General features: G+C 37.4%; 1 protein-coding gene across 7 annotated transcripts in view; it reads right to left on the bottom strand.

Annotated features, from left to right (window-relative positions):
- The window catches only part of TDRD7 (tudor domain containing 7), a 45292-nt gene that overhangs the window by 1446 nt on the left and 28457 nt on the right, over positions 1-15389 (bottom strand). For 3 of the 7 annotated variants that reach the window (XM_075137510.1, XM_075137509.1, XM_075137511.1), the window contains exons 7-17: positions 13083-13657; positions 9094-9280; positions 7408-7519; positions 6342-6544; positions 6076-6210; positions 4304-4387; positions 4007-4141; positions 3553-3663; positions 1722-2212; positions 1238-1398; positions 629-724 (exon numbers count right to left, since the gene is read on the bottom strand). In XM_075137510.1, coding sequence (XP_074993611.1) covers positions 629-724; positions 1238-1398; positions 1722-2212; positions 3553-3663; positions 4007-4141; positions 4304-4387; positions 6076-6210; positions 6342-6544; positions 7408-7519; positions 9094-9280; positions 13083-13657 — 2290 coding nt within the window. The remainder of the gene's footprint in view (positions 1-628; positions 725-1237; positions 1399-1721; positions 2213-3552; positions 3664-4006; positions 4142-4303; positions 4388-6075; positions 6211-6341; positions 6545-7407; positions 7520-9093; positions 9281-13082; positions 13658-15389) is intronic. The other 4 variants (XM_075137514.1, XM_075137513.1, XM_075137512.1 and 1 more) reach the window with 3 other exon arrangements.

The raw sequence follows: 15389 nt of genomic DNA on the forward strand, positions 1-15389 counted from the left end.
GCAAGGAAATAGACCAGAGCCTAAGAGGTACAGAAGAAAGAGAGAAAAAAGTTGAAGAATAGCAAGACAATAGTTACCAATCTTCCGTGCTCAGCTGGCCTGCTTTGACAATATGAAGCAGCTCAGAGGTCAACTTAACTAGCTACTTGGGATTCTGTGAAGCATGAAAATTGGGTGACTTGCAGGCTTGCTCAGCTGCATCCTGACTACCCCAGTAGACAGACACAGCTAGAAATCAGTTCATTTCAGCACCGCACTCCTAGGTCCCCAGCCTGTAGGTAACACATCCACCATCACTACTTTAAAGCAACCCCCAAGGTCACACTGAGGCTATGCAGGAAAGCAGATCCACAGAAGGCAACCTAGGATCAGAGCACCAACTCTGTGGCCTGTCACTTCAGACACGCATATTCTGTAACTGAAGTCTACACTAGTGCTGACCAAACAGCGGCAGAAAGCAGCAACTGAATAAGAAGAGACGCATACATCAGAAAGCAATGCAGAAATGAAAGAAAAATTTGGAAAAGGAAAGAAAAGGCAGCAAGGAGAGATCAAGTTTTATTTTTTTAGTTCTCTCAGATGTATGCGCACTCACTATGCCCCATATTCTCAAGGACATTAATCTTACTTAAGTCTGTTGAAAGTCCCAACCCCCCTTGTGGAGATTTTTTGTTTGTTTGAGTACACCAATATATTTCAGGCAACTCTGGATTCCAAATATGCACTGGAAAACAGTAAATTACAATAGGGGCAAAATATGTAAGAAAAACTTATCCAGAAACTCAGCATCTAGTTCTTAGCTTTTTGTAGATTTATGTAGATTAGGATAATCAGAATAAAAGTTCTTATCAACAGACATATCATAACTTTCACACTTCGTAATGGGTTATGTTTAAGGATCCAAAAACCATTCAGTTTTGAGTTCCCCGAGTCCTTCGCATATTAGACATCACGCATATTAAATGATAAATATTTATGAGAATGAAAAACAGCTGAGGGACAGTTTAAGCAATCTTCAGTTTTACACATAGTATCTAAAAGTGCTGCATTAAAATAAACAAACAAATAAGAAAACAGAACCATCACCACCTATGTCAAGAAGAAAAGCAGAGCTACTCTGATGACATGAACAATTACATCACTAACTTTGGCTTTGTCCACTTTACATTTCTGTTCATTTGGTATCCCCACTGATATAAGACTTCAACAAAAAAAGTTGTAAATGCTTACTACCTACCTGCAAGCTGAGCTGTTACAGCTTGGAAAGGTAGTTTTCTAAACGTATCCACGAGTGGCTGTACTTTCTCTATGCTGACAAACTCATGTTTACCATAGTCCAGCTCATATACCGACAAAAACCCATTTCTAAGAATTCCTTTTATTATGACCCTGTACCACCTAAAAAGGGGGAGAACAAGAATAGACAATTTGAATTCATATTCACACACTCTCAAGGCAGAAGAAAAATAATACATGACCAAAAGATCTTAACCAACATGTCTCAGGCTTCCCAGATCTGGTATTATCTGAATAGAAGTCAACCCTTCCAACTACAATCTGGAAGCATGAAGAGACTGCAACCTCATTTACTCTCTTAATCTCTCAGATATCATTGGACATCTGCCACTTAGTTAACAATGCAGACAAAGCAGAGCTAGGCTTGCCTAGCTTAGCAGAGCTAAGCTTGCCTTCAAAGATTTTGTTTTTAAGTATCTACTTACTGATTTTCAATTTTAGCTGCATATAGCTTGTTTTTTTCAATGTTCACAGGTTTCTCTTCTGCCCTGCTGTAGTACAAGATCATTTCTTCCATTAGGGCTTCCAGATTATGTAGCTCTTTCCAAGGCTGGACAATAAAGTGACCTGGATGGCAGGCCACTGAAACATAGACATCCATGAGCTCACCAGTCTTTGACAAGGGTAGAGGTGGAGGCATATCAGTGGTAGACACTGCACTGCTGGGTTCTCTGGCTGAATCAGAGAAACTCTTGTCTAGCCTTCCACTAGTTAACCGTAGAGCTGAAACAGCATCACTTGTCACTTTTGTGGAGCTAGTCCCACTGGGTGTAACACTCAAGAAAACATCTTTCTGATGCTTCCACAAGTCTGCATTTTTGATCTGTCGATTGACGCTATGATCCATGTCTGGGAAATTTTCTGGAGCAAACAAGTAAACGTGTGCAATTCCCTTTGAACCATCCTGTTTAACTACCTTGGAAAACAAAATACAGTTTAACTTCAGTTAAATGAAGTTGTTGGATAGTAACAACTCACAGCAGCTAAAAAGAGCATTAGCAGCTATTCCACTACTGTAAAGCAAATACAAAGCTTGAATTAAGTTTTGCTCTGCCCAATAGGTTCAATCTCAGTACCGTGCGTACAATTCTAATTTTCAGGAGAACAGTAGCCAATGTCCACACAGATCTAAACAACTAAGTAATGCTATTAAATGTTAGCACTTAATCCTTCAAAATTGTGTCCCTGTCATTATGGGAGATGAGGTCTAGTAAATTAAGGATGGGAAAAAAATAAAGATGAAAAAAGCTTCCAGGTTTTATCACGCAAAATTTTCAAGCACCGACATGAAAATATTTCCTATTTAACATCAGATGTGCTAGCATTATTGATAGTAAAGCACTGAAATTTTAATTTGACAAAGTATATAACATTTCTTTACAGATTCTTCTGTTGATTTTCCTAGCCAGGAATAAAAACTTTCCACAATTAAAGCATAGATCTGTTGTCTATTATTTAATCAAGCAAAAATTAGTACCAAACTCAAATTATCTTGGAAGAGGATGTTTAGAAAAGCCAGATACAAAAGTCCTAGACTAGAGCAGCTATGTTTTAACTATGGAGTCTCCAGTGTTAAAGTAAGGAAAAAGGTAAAGGAAAGCTACAAAACACTTTTTCAAAGTGCTGTGACAGTATCTGGCGTCAGATTTTTAAGAGGAAATAAGCTTTGTCTGTAGCTAGTAATACATTTCCTTTAGAAGGGTGTTTTCGGTTAATTAAACTGGATAGGATACATCGCAAGTGGAAATAATTTTATCTCAAAGATAACGAAATCCTAAGTATACAATAGCATATACTAAATTGCACTGGATTAGAAAAAGCAAACAAAAAATAAAGCTGCTTTCTAAGATCAGAAGGAGAAAAAGCTATGCTCACAAGAGGCATAAAAATAATTTAAGATTAACTCAACAGTTGTATCTTTTTATGTGGTGAAACATTAACAACTGTGTTTCTTTCTTATCAGCTGGTAAAATAACTCTAGCTGCACTGGTACAGCAAAATGTGAAAGGCTAATGTGAAAGTCGCTAAACTCTTGAGGGGAAAAGAGAAGCTTCTAACAGGCTTAAGCAAGTAAGTTTTATGCCAAATGTCCTAAGAAAAGGACCGTGTATAGAATTTATGTCCAAGAGCTGGCTACAAACAAACTTCTATTTAAAAAATCAATTTGATGAGTGGTTAAGCTTCTAGAGTTGTTCTTTCAATGCTCTTTCCACACGCCTATGGATTTGGAGTTACATAGGCATTTTGACTATTTACCTTCATGCTAAATTCAGGACAATTCATTACAGTGTCTCTCAGCCACAGAACAGCATCTGGAGTCCACATACCAGTGTTAGGAGGCAGATCTGCTAGGCAGCATTTTATAGCCTAAGAACAGAATTACGTATACAAGGTATAATTCAGTAATATGGAAACTAGTCCACAGGTTCCTATTCACAGAAACTTCATTAATGCTGACAAATTCAATAATGTATGACAAACAGAAAGAGACAGAGGAACATGCAAAACCAGTACCATTACACATACACAACATCGTGTCGATACAGAGGACTACATTATGATTAATTTCAGGCAAAGATGCACAATGAAATACACTCCAATGTTGAGTGCTATTAAATAAAATAAAATTTCATTACATAAACCTTGAAGTAGCAGCACTACAAACCTGCCAAGAGATCTAGCATAGGTTAGCTTTAACATGTCTTTATACCTGAGGAGGTATTGCAATTACTTCTCTCAGGAATTGTGGTGGGATTTCTCTAAGCTCTGACACTTTTACAGTTGCAACTGTTCCAGTATCCGTGAACTGCACATCAAGAGCCCGTCTAGTGTGAATAATTCTTATCTGAAAGAAGAAAGCAGGAGCATCATTTTGAGTTTAAAAACACAACAGTGACACATGCACTATAACAAGTTTCACAGAAACTAAGGCTTCAGATTTAGCTGAACAAAAAGAAGAGCCATTCCTATGTGGCAAAACTGTAGCTGTTCTTTGAATACTTCTTACCTCTACACGTGCCCATTTTCCTTTGGAAGGAAACAAGCAGATTTTGCCACAGAAAGGTAGCGATACATTAAACTCAGATGTCTGCTGCAAATATAAAAACAGAAGTTAAAAAGCATGAAGCTATTACTATCTGGCACTCAACTAACCATTTCAAAAGCCACACAAGGAATAAACAGTTCTGAGAAGCAAAAACTCTGTTTCAAATATGAAGTGTCTTTCCAGTCTCAGAAGCATTTCTTATCACACTGTTTTAAGCTTCCCCAATTGGTAAAGCTTTAATTCCAAGCTGTGTATCTTACAGGGAAACAGAGAGAACATAAAGTGCCAGGGGAAAAAAGCCGCATTTGGAAACACAGAATATGAAATCACCAACCATTACTTTAATGTTCTCAAAAGTAAGACCAGTTTAGAGCTGTGACAGACAACTGAAGAAGCTCCTACCTTATATTCTAGAATGCATCATTTGTTGAGATATTTAACAAACCAAATTCACTACTGACTCAAATGAAAGTCACATGGGGGTGACATTCACTATGATGATCCTAAATAACGTAACAAGACAATGGCTACACTGTAGCATGAAGTAACTCCATTTGAAGACCCGTCAACACCTTAGTTTGTTTAAATTCTCAGGCAAAATAAAAACCCTCAAGATAAGCTGCAAAGTCAAGATTGCTTCTTTTACCCCCATAAACAGATTGATATTGAAAGATTCTGAATGTCAAGGTCTCTCTTTGATAAGCAACAAGAACCTAACATACACTCTGTCCAGAAAATCCCAACTTTCGAAATACCTGTCTGGCTGCCTGCCTTGGTGTTGCTAAACCTTTCAGGGTTCTATGTGCTTTCCTTCAGTGTTTAGCTTGCTTGAAACTGAATCTTGATAACTGAGACATGTTCAATATAAAGTATTTCCAGATGGTGTGTGTTCCACAACAGTTCTAAAGCTCAACTTCTACACCTAAAAACACTTTGACAGAGTAGTTTCACAAGCAGCAGTTCTAACAGGATCTTCAAGGATCTTCATTTCATGGTTTGATTCTCTAAGGCTCAGTTGAATGTTGAACAAATTAGATTCTCTTAAGATTTCTTCTCTTTTGTATAAATTCTCTTAAGTCTAGTAAGGGTTGTTGCATGTGTCTGTAAATGGCCGGTGGAATGTCTGCCAGACTTCTCTGCCACATGCATATTTTAAAGCAACTTAAGACTTTTGAAAATGTCTCCTATACATCAGTTCTAGTTGAAATTAGCCACAACGTTCAAAAGCTAAGGGTACAAGGACAAGATATGCAGCAGATCAGATCAAAGCCATCGAATCTCCAAGGAAGCCAGGCTAAAAAGAACAGACCTTGGTTACACTGCTTTTATTGTCACTTTGCAGGGTGTGTTGTGGGCCAGGCTGTTTATGCACCTCAACTCCATCACGTAAGTAAAACTTCCAGAAAAAAAATATGGCAGCATCTGCATAGGCTTTATACCAATCTGATGCAGCTTCCATTAGAAGCTTCCCATTATGAGCCATATTGTTACTGTTGTAACTATTCAAGGAAAGTTATAGTTATTGAAGCCTTAGACAGCTTGTGAACAAGAAAGCATCAAAAGACGCTTTTCACGCTGAAGGATGCACCCCAAAAAACTAGGAAGAGAATTTATAGCCTTTTTGAATAGTCTGTGGCTACCTCAGATACTTGAACTTATGCGCAAAGAAAATGGTTGGTACACTCTGAAGAAAGGCTACATGACTTCACCACTTCTCTCACTATAGAACCTACCTTGTAATGGAAGTAGTCTTCTAGTTTCTGCAAGACTTCAGAAAGTTTAGACAAGCCTTTAGATGGCACTTGGCAATACAGGCTTCCATCAGAGAAAACACTGGTTACTCTGACATTTGTATATAGTGCATCTACCTGGAACAGTAAGATTTTGACAAGAAAGGGGGAAAAAACTTAACAAATTTCTGAGTACTGTTTTTTGTCCATTCAAGACCTTAGCAGCCAATGATTTTTAATGAATTAAGAAGGAAACAGGAAAATGGTACCTGTAGGTGCAGTTCAAGGGACTTGTCATACAACGCCTTCAGACAAGTAGCATTGATGTTGATATCGTCTTCTCCGGAAGTGTCATAGAGGACAAGAAGAGGAATATCACTCTTTTCCAGTATTTCCACAGCAAATATCTTGGAGCATGTCTGCGATTCCACAGTCTTTACTAGGACAGGATCATCACAGAAGACTTCCAGTCCTGTAAGGCACACCATACTTTTTATGTATCACTGTATTCAAAGGGAAAAATAATAACCAGGTCTGTGTTCTCAACAGGAATCTTTCCAAGAATCAGGGTGTAGCAGGAAAGTTGTACTGCACCCCTACTTGCATTCTGCTTAATTTCCACCTTTTTAACATAGAAAGTCATCTTTGGGGCGGAGGGAGGGGAGAAAAAGAAAAAGATCCTTTTAAGAAAGAGTTGAGGCAAATGCATAGAGAAAAAAGGAATGCATCCAAGTATTAAACAAACAAACAAACAAAAAGCTCATTCATGGCAATTTTATATATTGAAAGTAAAATATTTTTTTAAATGTTAGAAATGCCCACCAGTTTTAGGAAGGTAAATTATTTTCAGCAGAGTCTAGGAAGTCTGCAAGTATGCAACTACTGAAAGGGGAAGGATCACTTTAAAATAAGTAAGTAGGATCATATTTAGGAATATTGCCAGACCTGGCCACAACAGATGTGCCTCATTTGTGGAAAAAGGAGTTGTCCTAGTACATTGCTTCACACAACAGCAAGCGTTTCCTTATATTTCTTTAGGCTCGCATACATTAAAGGGACAAAAACATCCAAGCTAAGTGCAGAAACAACTAAGCTCTATTACGAGATACTGGATGTCAAGGTCTTCTAATATCAAGGTTTCTTTATAAAACTCTCCTTCACATCCTTCCTTTTCCTTCTTTCCATGCCTACCTGTGTCTGCTTAGACTAGCTGTCTTGGACAAAATCCAATATACATAGAGTTATTACAAACAAGGATCAAAACTCCCAGACTCAGATGCTTCAATCCATAAATCGTGCAACAGCAAGCTGTAATCAACACTGGCTTTCTCTTACCTGCTAGTTTACATTTTGCAGCTTGAAATGGAAGTGAATTGAACTGTTTGTGTAGTTTGTACACACTGTTGTTTTCAACAAACTCACTGAAGCCATGATCAACATAGCATACCTGATAATGGAAAAGGGAATAAAAGTGTAAGATCATGAATATAATTGTAAATATATTTTCTTGACTCTAGGAAAAACGTATTCAATTACCACATTCTCTCACAGACAAATCACTTTTCGTTAATTTAATACTACATAATGCCATCAATCTCATGTGTATTTCATTGCTTGAATGTTCAGAGTTTTCAGGGAAAGCCGCCTTCTCAAGATCTCTGGAAAACCATCCTCTCCAACTGTTCCACAGAATCTCAACTCATAATAGGAACAGTGCTGGAAGGACTCAAACCACATGAAGAAAGGTAATAACGCGGCAATTTTTATTTGTAAAGTTTTAAAAGTGTTGAAAAATCAAATACCACTTAAATGCCATTCTATGTTTTGCCTTTTGTTTTTACAACATTAGGAGAATCATTTTGATTTATGCTTATAGTAACTTTGATACAAATACAACAGTCAATGCAGGAAAACAGTCGGGAAACTGCTGATTGGCAGCAAATGATTGGAGCTAAAGTGAGAGAAAAAAGGCTTTGACAGGGCTTTTCACAACTTTTTTCTAAACTCTATCATGCAAAATGTCTGCATACCAAACATTGAAAAGAGAGTCTGAACACTGTGTCAGAGGATAATCAGCAAATAAAGCAGCAGCCTTCTTTTGGCTGATAGCTCTAGCTAGAGAGAAATTAGAGGCAAGTGTGCTACCAATGTCCTCTCTAAACCCAACAGTCTTTCACTGATTTCTGACACCACCCTCCAAGTTGCAGCTGAAGGGTATCACACTAACTTTCAGAAAAACCTAGATTCTAATACATGTGCTATTTAAATATTCATAAAATGGATCAACCTGAGAAGTATGTTAAGCACACCTGGGTAAACAGTCACCTAACTGGGGGAAGAAACAAAAAATAAAAAGGTATCATTAATGTTTGACTAGGCAAGAAATAATCGAGAAGTTTGAAACTTTTTTTACAGTTTTATCATACGTTCTAGTTTCATTGCAGATGGCAAGAAGAGTCTGCTTGGCCCAGGAAAAGTTTAAGAGAGGAGTTAAATAACCTCAAAGGGGTTTAACTAAAATGCACACTACATATAACTCACAGAATACCAGATCTGCCTGGAAGGGAACACAAGTACATCCTTCTCATTGTCTTGCCATTTAGAGCATGTAATAAGATACTTCAGTACAAGACTTCAAACAAGATCTATCAAGAAGTGAACTTTGTTCTTCCCTTTCCCTTCCTTTGTCCCACTCCAAATAGTGCTACTACACCCATTCCTCCTAAAACTATCCAAGGTACATTTTCAGTACAAAAGTGCTATAGGGCCCAGCCCCATATAAAACCCAAAACAAAACCCCAAAACTCAAACTATTTATGGGAAAAAAACCTTTAAGACCATTTAATTTTGGCAATCACATAACTTCAAAAAACTCTTAATTTCTCATATAACTGAAAATAGAAGTACTTCAGGACAAGAAAGGAGAGAATGCTAGTGCAGCATATTTAGGAATTGACTGTGTATCTAAAAACAAGATTGTTTCAAGTCTTTCTCCAAGTGCCAAAAGAAGTAATTGCTTGCCTTTATTCTGTTGTCTTCTACAGAAATTATCCGAGCACGCAACCAGGCGTCTTCTTCAGCGTGTACTGCAACAAGTTGCCCAACGCTCAGAGATTGAGCTAGTGACAGCGTACTATTCTGACTGTAGTATGCTTTCATGTCATCTTCCATTTGTTCCTGGGCGCAAGAATAATCTTTGCCCACATACCTACAGTATTTTACAAAAAAAGCACCACAAGAGTTAGGATGCAACTTCAAAAAGCTGAATAAAAACCTAAGAACATTTATATGTATGTATGAATAAATCATGGATACATACACATCTAAGCACATCAGTATCCAAGCTTTTTTTTCATTAGAAAAGTAAGTGACATAAAATTTAGTACTTCTGTTGACAGCTAAATGGGGTCCAGCAGTATATAATCTAACATGCTCAACTGGATTTTTAGTAAGAGCTGTTACTTAATTATTACAATCATGTAGAGCAACTTGACCACAAGAACAGAGTAGTATCTGGGACCAAGTATAAAAGAGAACTAATACGTCATCTCTGAAGTTACTCTGTCATTAACAAACACCAGTTTAATCACATTTTCACTAGAGTTGATCAAAACCAAGGCATCTAAAATAATAATAATTAGCTGTCAAACCATGTGCTGTTCACTCTCAGCCTTCAGAACAATCCTGATATTAGGCTGCTGACGTAATGGCTCATACTGAAGCAGTTTGTGTTGCATAGATCTTCTTTAATAAAGTATATAAACTTTATTAAAAACTCCAAATGGGAAGTTCTGAATGCTTCAGAAACAAGTCAGATTAGAGCAGGCAAAAAGAAAACGTATTCCCAAATTTGTATTAGTAGCTAGTGTTTCAACTTGTTCATAGAGTGATTAATACTGCTCATTTCTACCACACAGTTTAATTATCATCCTACAAAAATCCAGGTTTATTCTGAAAGTCTCTATATGCCCAGGATTAGTGTAGATACTGTACAATGACATCCTATGCTAACTTTGTTATAAAGATTAAGTTAAATCTGATCACATTCCAGGGAACCCTCATTTTCCTAAAGACAGCCTGCTACCTCACCATCCAATTATATATTGTTTTTCAGAATGACAGCCCTTTTGTTTCTATGTAAGCACTCACCTACTTCATAACGGACATGAAGTGGGGCAACACTCACGAATGTGCTACTTAAAAGTTTATTTCTTAACATTTGTTTCATAAAGATACTTACAGACAGTAGGAATATCTTAACAGAAAGTAGAAGAATCAGAATTTCCTGCCTCACTCACTATTTTCTGGTAATAGGTAAGCATCATACTGAAGAGGTTTTTGGCTGCTCAAAGCCAATTGAAAAATTATTTTTCAGATTCTTTCAAAAAACAGCTTGGAAAGCAACCTCAAAAAAGCGTGGTAGAGACTAATCTATGTGCAGGTTGCCAGACACTGCAAATGTGCATTCTTAGTCTCAACTGGAACCAATTCACATGTCAAGTAAAGCTTGCTGCTTCATTGTGAAAGGAATAGAGAGGTATGCTTCCATAGTGAAACAAGCTATAAAATTTTGTCTATTCAAAAAGATAAAAGAAGAGGAAAAAAAGTATCCAAGCTGTAGCACAGAAACTCGAGGTAGTTGAGAATAAAAGGTGAGAATTCAAATGTAGCACCTAGCGTATCATCTCTGCCTTCGATCAGTTACAGATGTATAGCGAATAACTAGGAGTGTTTCTATAACCTCACTTTCATTCTGACTACATCAGAACTCTTACAGAATTGAACCACGTCTCAAAATTGAAATAGCACCAAACCTTCCAGTTTTGTCTTATTAGTACTGCAGTTGAAAGGTTTCAGCCAAATAACACTCAGCCACACACCAAGAAAGTAAAGAGATATTGCTCCATCCCCAAGACAGAAAGAGGAATCTTGATTTCATTGATCCTGCAAAAATCCACATCAACCAATAGCCGCTACACAGTTCTTGTGTAGATCAGGAGAAAGTGGCTGCTAGTACATGCACGGGAAAGGTGAGTCTATGCATTGTTTCCTTCCCATATGTCTACATGAACATTTTCTTGTCATGGCAAAAAATTATTCCCTTCAGGGCTAGTTTCATCTTGAAGATAAATGACCTTGCTCATGAAGTACATACATAACCCTAATACATAAGTACATACATAACCCTAAGTAGTCATTTCTGTATCTAGGGCCAAGAAACCACTAATCACCACCATGTACCTACACAGAGCTGACAAATTCAGAAATTTTAATATTGTCCAAGAAACATGGTCCAAAATTTGGGAACTGCTGCTTTAGAGAAGTTTTGCAGAGTTAAGTCCCACCTGCATTGCAAGCTGGAACTAAGAGACCAATAATTTTTTCCTGCTCTTCCTAATACAAAACACGTAATATGCATCGTGTCTAACTGTTTCAGCATCTCTATGTGCAGATGACTACATATCTTAAATTAGTTGTCTTTCCTGGCACTATTCATCTTCATAATTTTTCACATCTTAGACTAAATTCAAACAGAGCTCTCACAGGAACAACCTAAAACATAAAGCCTCTCTTCTCTCTGATGTAGTTTTTCCTCCTGTGATTTCTTTTTTTGAGCTTAGGCTCACTCACAAATTCCAGCTGTGTCTTCTTGGCTAAATTGATTGACTCCAGCCAGAGACAGTACAAATGTTAATGATGGATGAAGAATCTTGCCTTAAATTATGCTTTGTGATAAGACCAGGATACAAAATAAATAGACCAGGATACAAAATAAATGTATAAGCAATGTACAAAAAAAGCTTATCTGAGAAAAAGTACAATATAGGAATGCTGCTAGCAGCTAAACAAAGATGGCAACATTCTCAAATGAGAATTTCTCTCATAACCCCCAAGTATCAGGATTTTCACCACAGATTATCAGCCATTAAGATTCCATGACTTCAGGGAACTGAAATGGTGGACTGACACACAAAGAAACTTCAAAGTTGAGTATTCCAATTCATTACTTATAGCTAGAGAGAAAAACGATACCTAAATTTCAGCCTTAAGGCTAGTGTGTTGAATACTGCCAACCAGCAATGAGGAACAGGGTATTAGTTTCATAGTGAAAGGATCTGTAAGTAAACTGCACACATACTTATTTCAATCCTTATCAGGACCTCTGAGAATGACTGAAACTATCTAATGAAAGCTGAAACTGCAGAAACTAGTGGGAAAAAAACAGAGAGCGGTCAATATAGTATATTATCACACAGTTGCTCAATACGTGCTTTGAAGTGACATTTAAAACTTCTTAAGATTAGGCTCGATTTGAAGTAATTTTCAAAATGAAATATCCTCTATAAAAAGTGTTTGGGTTTGGTTGGTTGGTTGGTTGGTTGGTTGGTTTTTTTAAGTTTTAAAGAACTGCTAGGATTTGTGTGTTTTATCCCAACAATGAAGTATAGAAAGCATATCATGGTATTTCCTGAAACAGTAAAATAACATATACGTAAGATAGCCACTACAATCCACTTCCTACACTGTCCTCTAAGGCTGGACTGATTAGCAACCAAACCAAGAAGCACTAGTAGGTTATTGTTGGACGGAAGGTCGTCTGTCCCCAAAAGTGAAAACTGCAGTGTAATCTGAATGCACTCAAGTCACCTAGTTAGTAGTAAGTCAGTTATAGAAGTAAAAAAAAAATTAATAAGTATTGTAGCAATATTGGAATAATACTATGTGTTATAGTAGCGTTATTTTAAAAAGTCTTCCAATGGCAAGTCCAATTTGCTTTAATTCTCAGACAAGCTAATGATAGAACTGATCAGCTCAGCACAGAAAAAGTTTCAGAAAATTTCCATTTAAGCACACAAACAAAAGGATTCTTAAGTTTCATTATCAAAATAAGTAAGTAACAAAGTCCTGCAACCTCCTGTTCATCTGTTCTTTTATGGCAGACCTGCACAGTATGAATATGTGGAGTTATGAATAAAGCAAAAAAGATAGGTTTTGAAGTACAAACTTGCCTAATTAGGACCTCATTGGTGTTTTTCAGTTCTAACACCATGACGGACACAGATCCTTCCGATGGAATGATTAGAGGAGGAACAGTTATGTTCTCTGGATATTGGTCCTTGGATTCTTCATACTGTTGTTCAAATGTGGCCTTCACACCGTCATACCTCTGGACTTTCTCAGTGACATTCAGATTTTCATCAACGCGTCTTTGGGGTTTAGCATAGAGGATGGCCTTTCTGGGGACCTCAGATACATAGTCCACTATGCATACATCTGAGAGCAACTCTAGATTATTTAGAATGTCTTCTGGAAATTTTACTTGGTAGGCGTCTTGGTACAATTTGGGAAGCGCATTAGCCCAAAGACCACTGGAATACTTCAGCAAGATGTTAACAACTTTTTGCTTGAAGTCACTACTAAGTGATGTGGTCTCCACATTTGGTTTTAACAAAGGGTCTACTTTTGAGGAAGTAACATTCTGAGATGCCTTTTCTTGGTCTGTATCACTTTTTGCTGTCGGTGGTATTTTCTTAGCAGGATAAAGAAGCCCATCCATCTGATCACCCCTGTGTACTTTCTCCACCTTGGAAAACAAAAAGTAGAGTCAATAATCAGTTGCACGTCTAAGTCTAAATCATTTTGCCAATTACATTTTTATAACATGCATTTTATACAGACTTTGAAGTGGACATCCACAGGGAACTAAGCTTGACGCAGTTACTACAGGGTAGTGTTTCTTATACTACTTCCTCCTCCATTTTGAAGGATACCAAACACATATGACTACATCAGTACAGGACAAATATCTAATTTATGCAATACAACTCGGACTTGCTTCCGAAGAAGTAGAGTCTCTTTTTTCTCCTAGAAGGACCAGAAGATGATAACACACTGCACAAACTTAGGTTTTTTGTACATTAACCCCCCTGATCTTCCACACAGGTAAGCATATCATAAATAAAAGTGTCTGTCTCGGTTTACTAAGGAAAAGGGGATTTAATTGTATACTTCAGAAACAAGACGACATCTGTCAGGCAGTGTTGTAAAGGCCATCTGCTGTCATGCTCAGGGAATTATTTTTTGTTTAAAAAAGTTCTGAAATTAAGGAAGACAGGTTTTGAACTTTATGAACCTTCCTAAAGTCATTCTTTATTGTTCTGTATTAGCAACGTACAACGGAAGCATAATGAAGACAACTTTAAGTATTATCTTACACAACAAGAATAATACTCATTATCAAGATAACATTAACAAGGTAAGAACATTTAGATACAATACATTGAAAAAACTGAAACAAAATGGCCATTACTGTGTCAAGAACCATGTATTTTCTCCTACGTGCACCTCTTCACACTCAGCCAAAATTGCCACACGATGATCTGAATTGAGAGAGTCAGCAAAACCACCAAAGGGTTACTACATAAATGCATTTCCATACACTTGCTGTGCATTACGTTGTCTAGAGTGTGCAAAAGCAAGCTACCAAACAGTTCTTGGGAATAGGTTTTGGTCAACTGCCATGAACACTAGCAGGCATGCTATCTAAAATTGACACAAAGGAAATAGTTTTCATAGATATAAAAAAACAACCATGTTAGAGAATTCTCATGCATTCATGGTGGCATGTCTCAACCCTTCTTCATCAATGAAAACCAAAGTAGTGATATTTTATGCAAGATTAAGACATGACAAGGCAAACAAACCTATCTGACAACCCTCAGCTCCCCAAATTCATGCGAATGAGTCCACAAGCTTTAAGACTCGAGCCCTTCCAAGTAGGCTGACTAAACCAAGGAGACACTCCCTCTTAATTGGGGGGAGGGGAGAGGTAGTGTCCTATAGACATCCATTTACTAAAGAATACATATCTACTATAGGATAAAATATAAACAAATCATATAAAGGACTTCAATGTACCAGTGGTACATTCACCAAGTTCTTAAGCATCTCTGGTAGTCAGCTTGAAACAAGAGATGGCAAAACATGTCTGGCCATGCAACCTAGAAGGACCAAAGGTGTCTTCAATGATTCATGACAGGAAGAACCTACATTTGTACCCTCTGGTATCAGGAATCTTATTGTGCCTCTTGAACCATAGGCAAAGAAAGGAGCTTGGTTAAAAAAACATAACAAACAAACAAAAACTTATCAAAGCCTTGCAAGGGCTTTGATATACAGTCAAGAGACCAAAGTCTATCAAGTGGCCCAGAGCAGGGCACACCATCTTGGCAGGTAATGACATTCTAGGTACAGAGAAATTGATAAGGATGTCCCAAGTATCCACGCACAACACTGAGGAATTTGTTCAAATGACC

The sequence above is a fragment of the Calonectris borealis genome, chromosome Z (assembly GCF_964195595.1).
Source record: "Calonectris borealis chromosome Z, bCalBor7.hap1.2, whole genome shotgun sequence".
In the NCBI taxonomy this organism is placed as follows: Eukaryota; Metazoa; Chordata; class Aves; order Procellariiformes; family Procellariidae; genus Calonectris; species Calonectris borealis.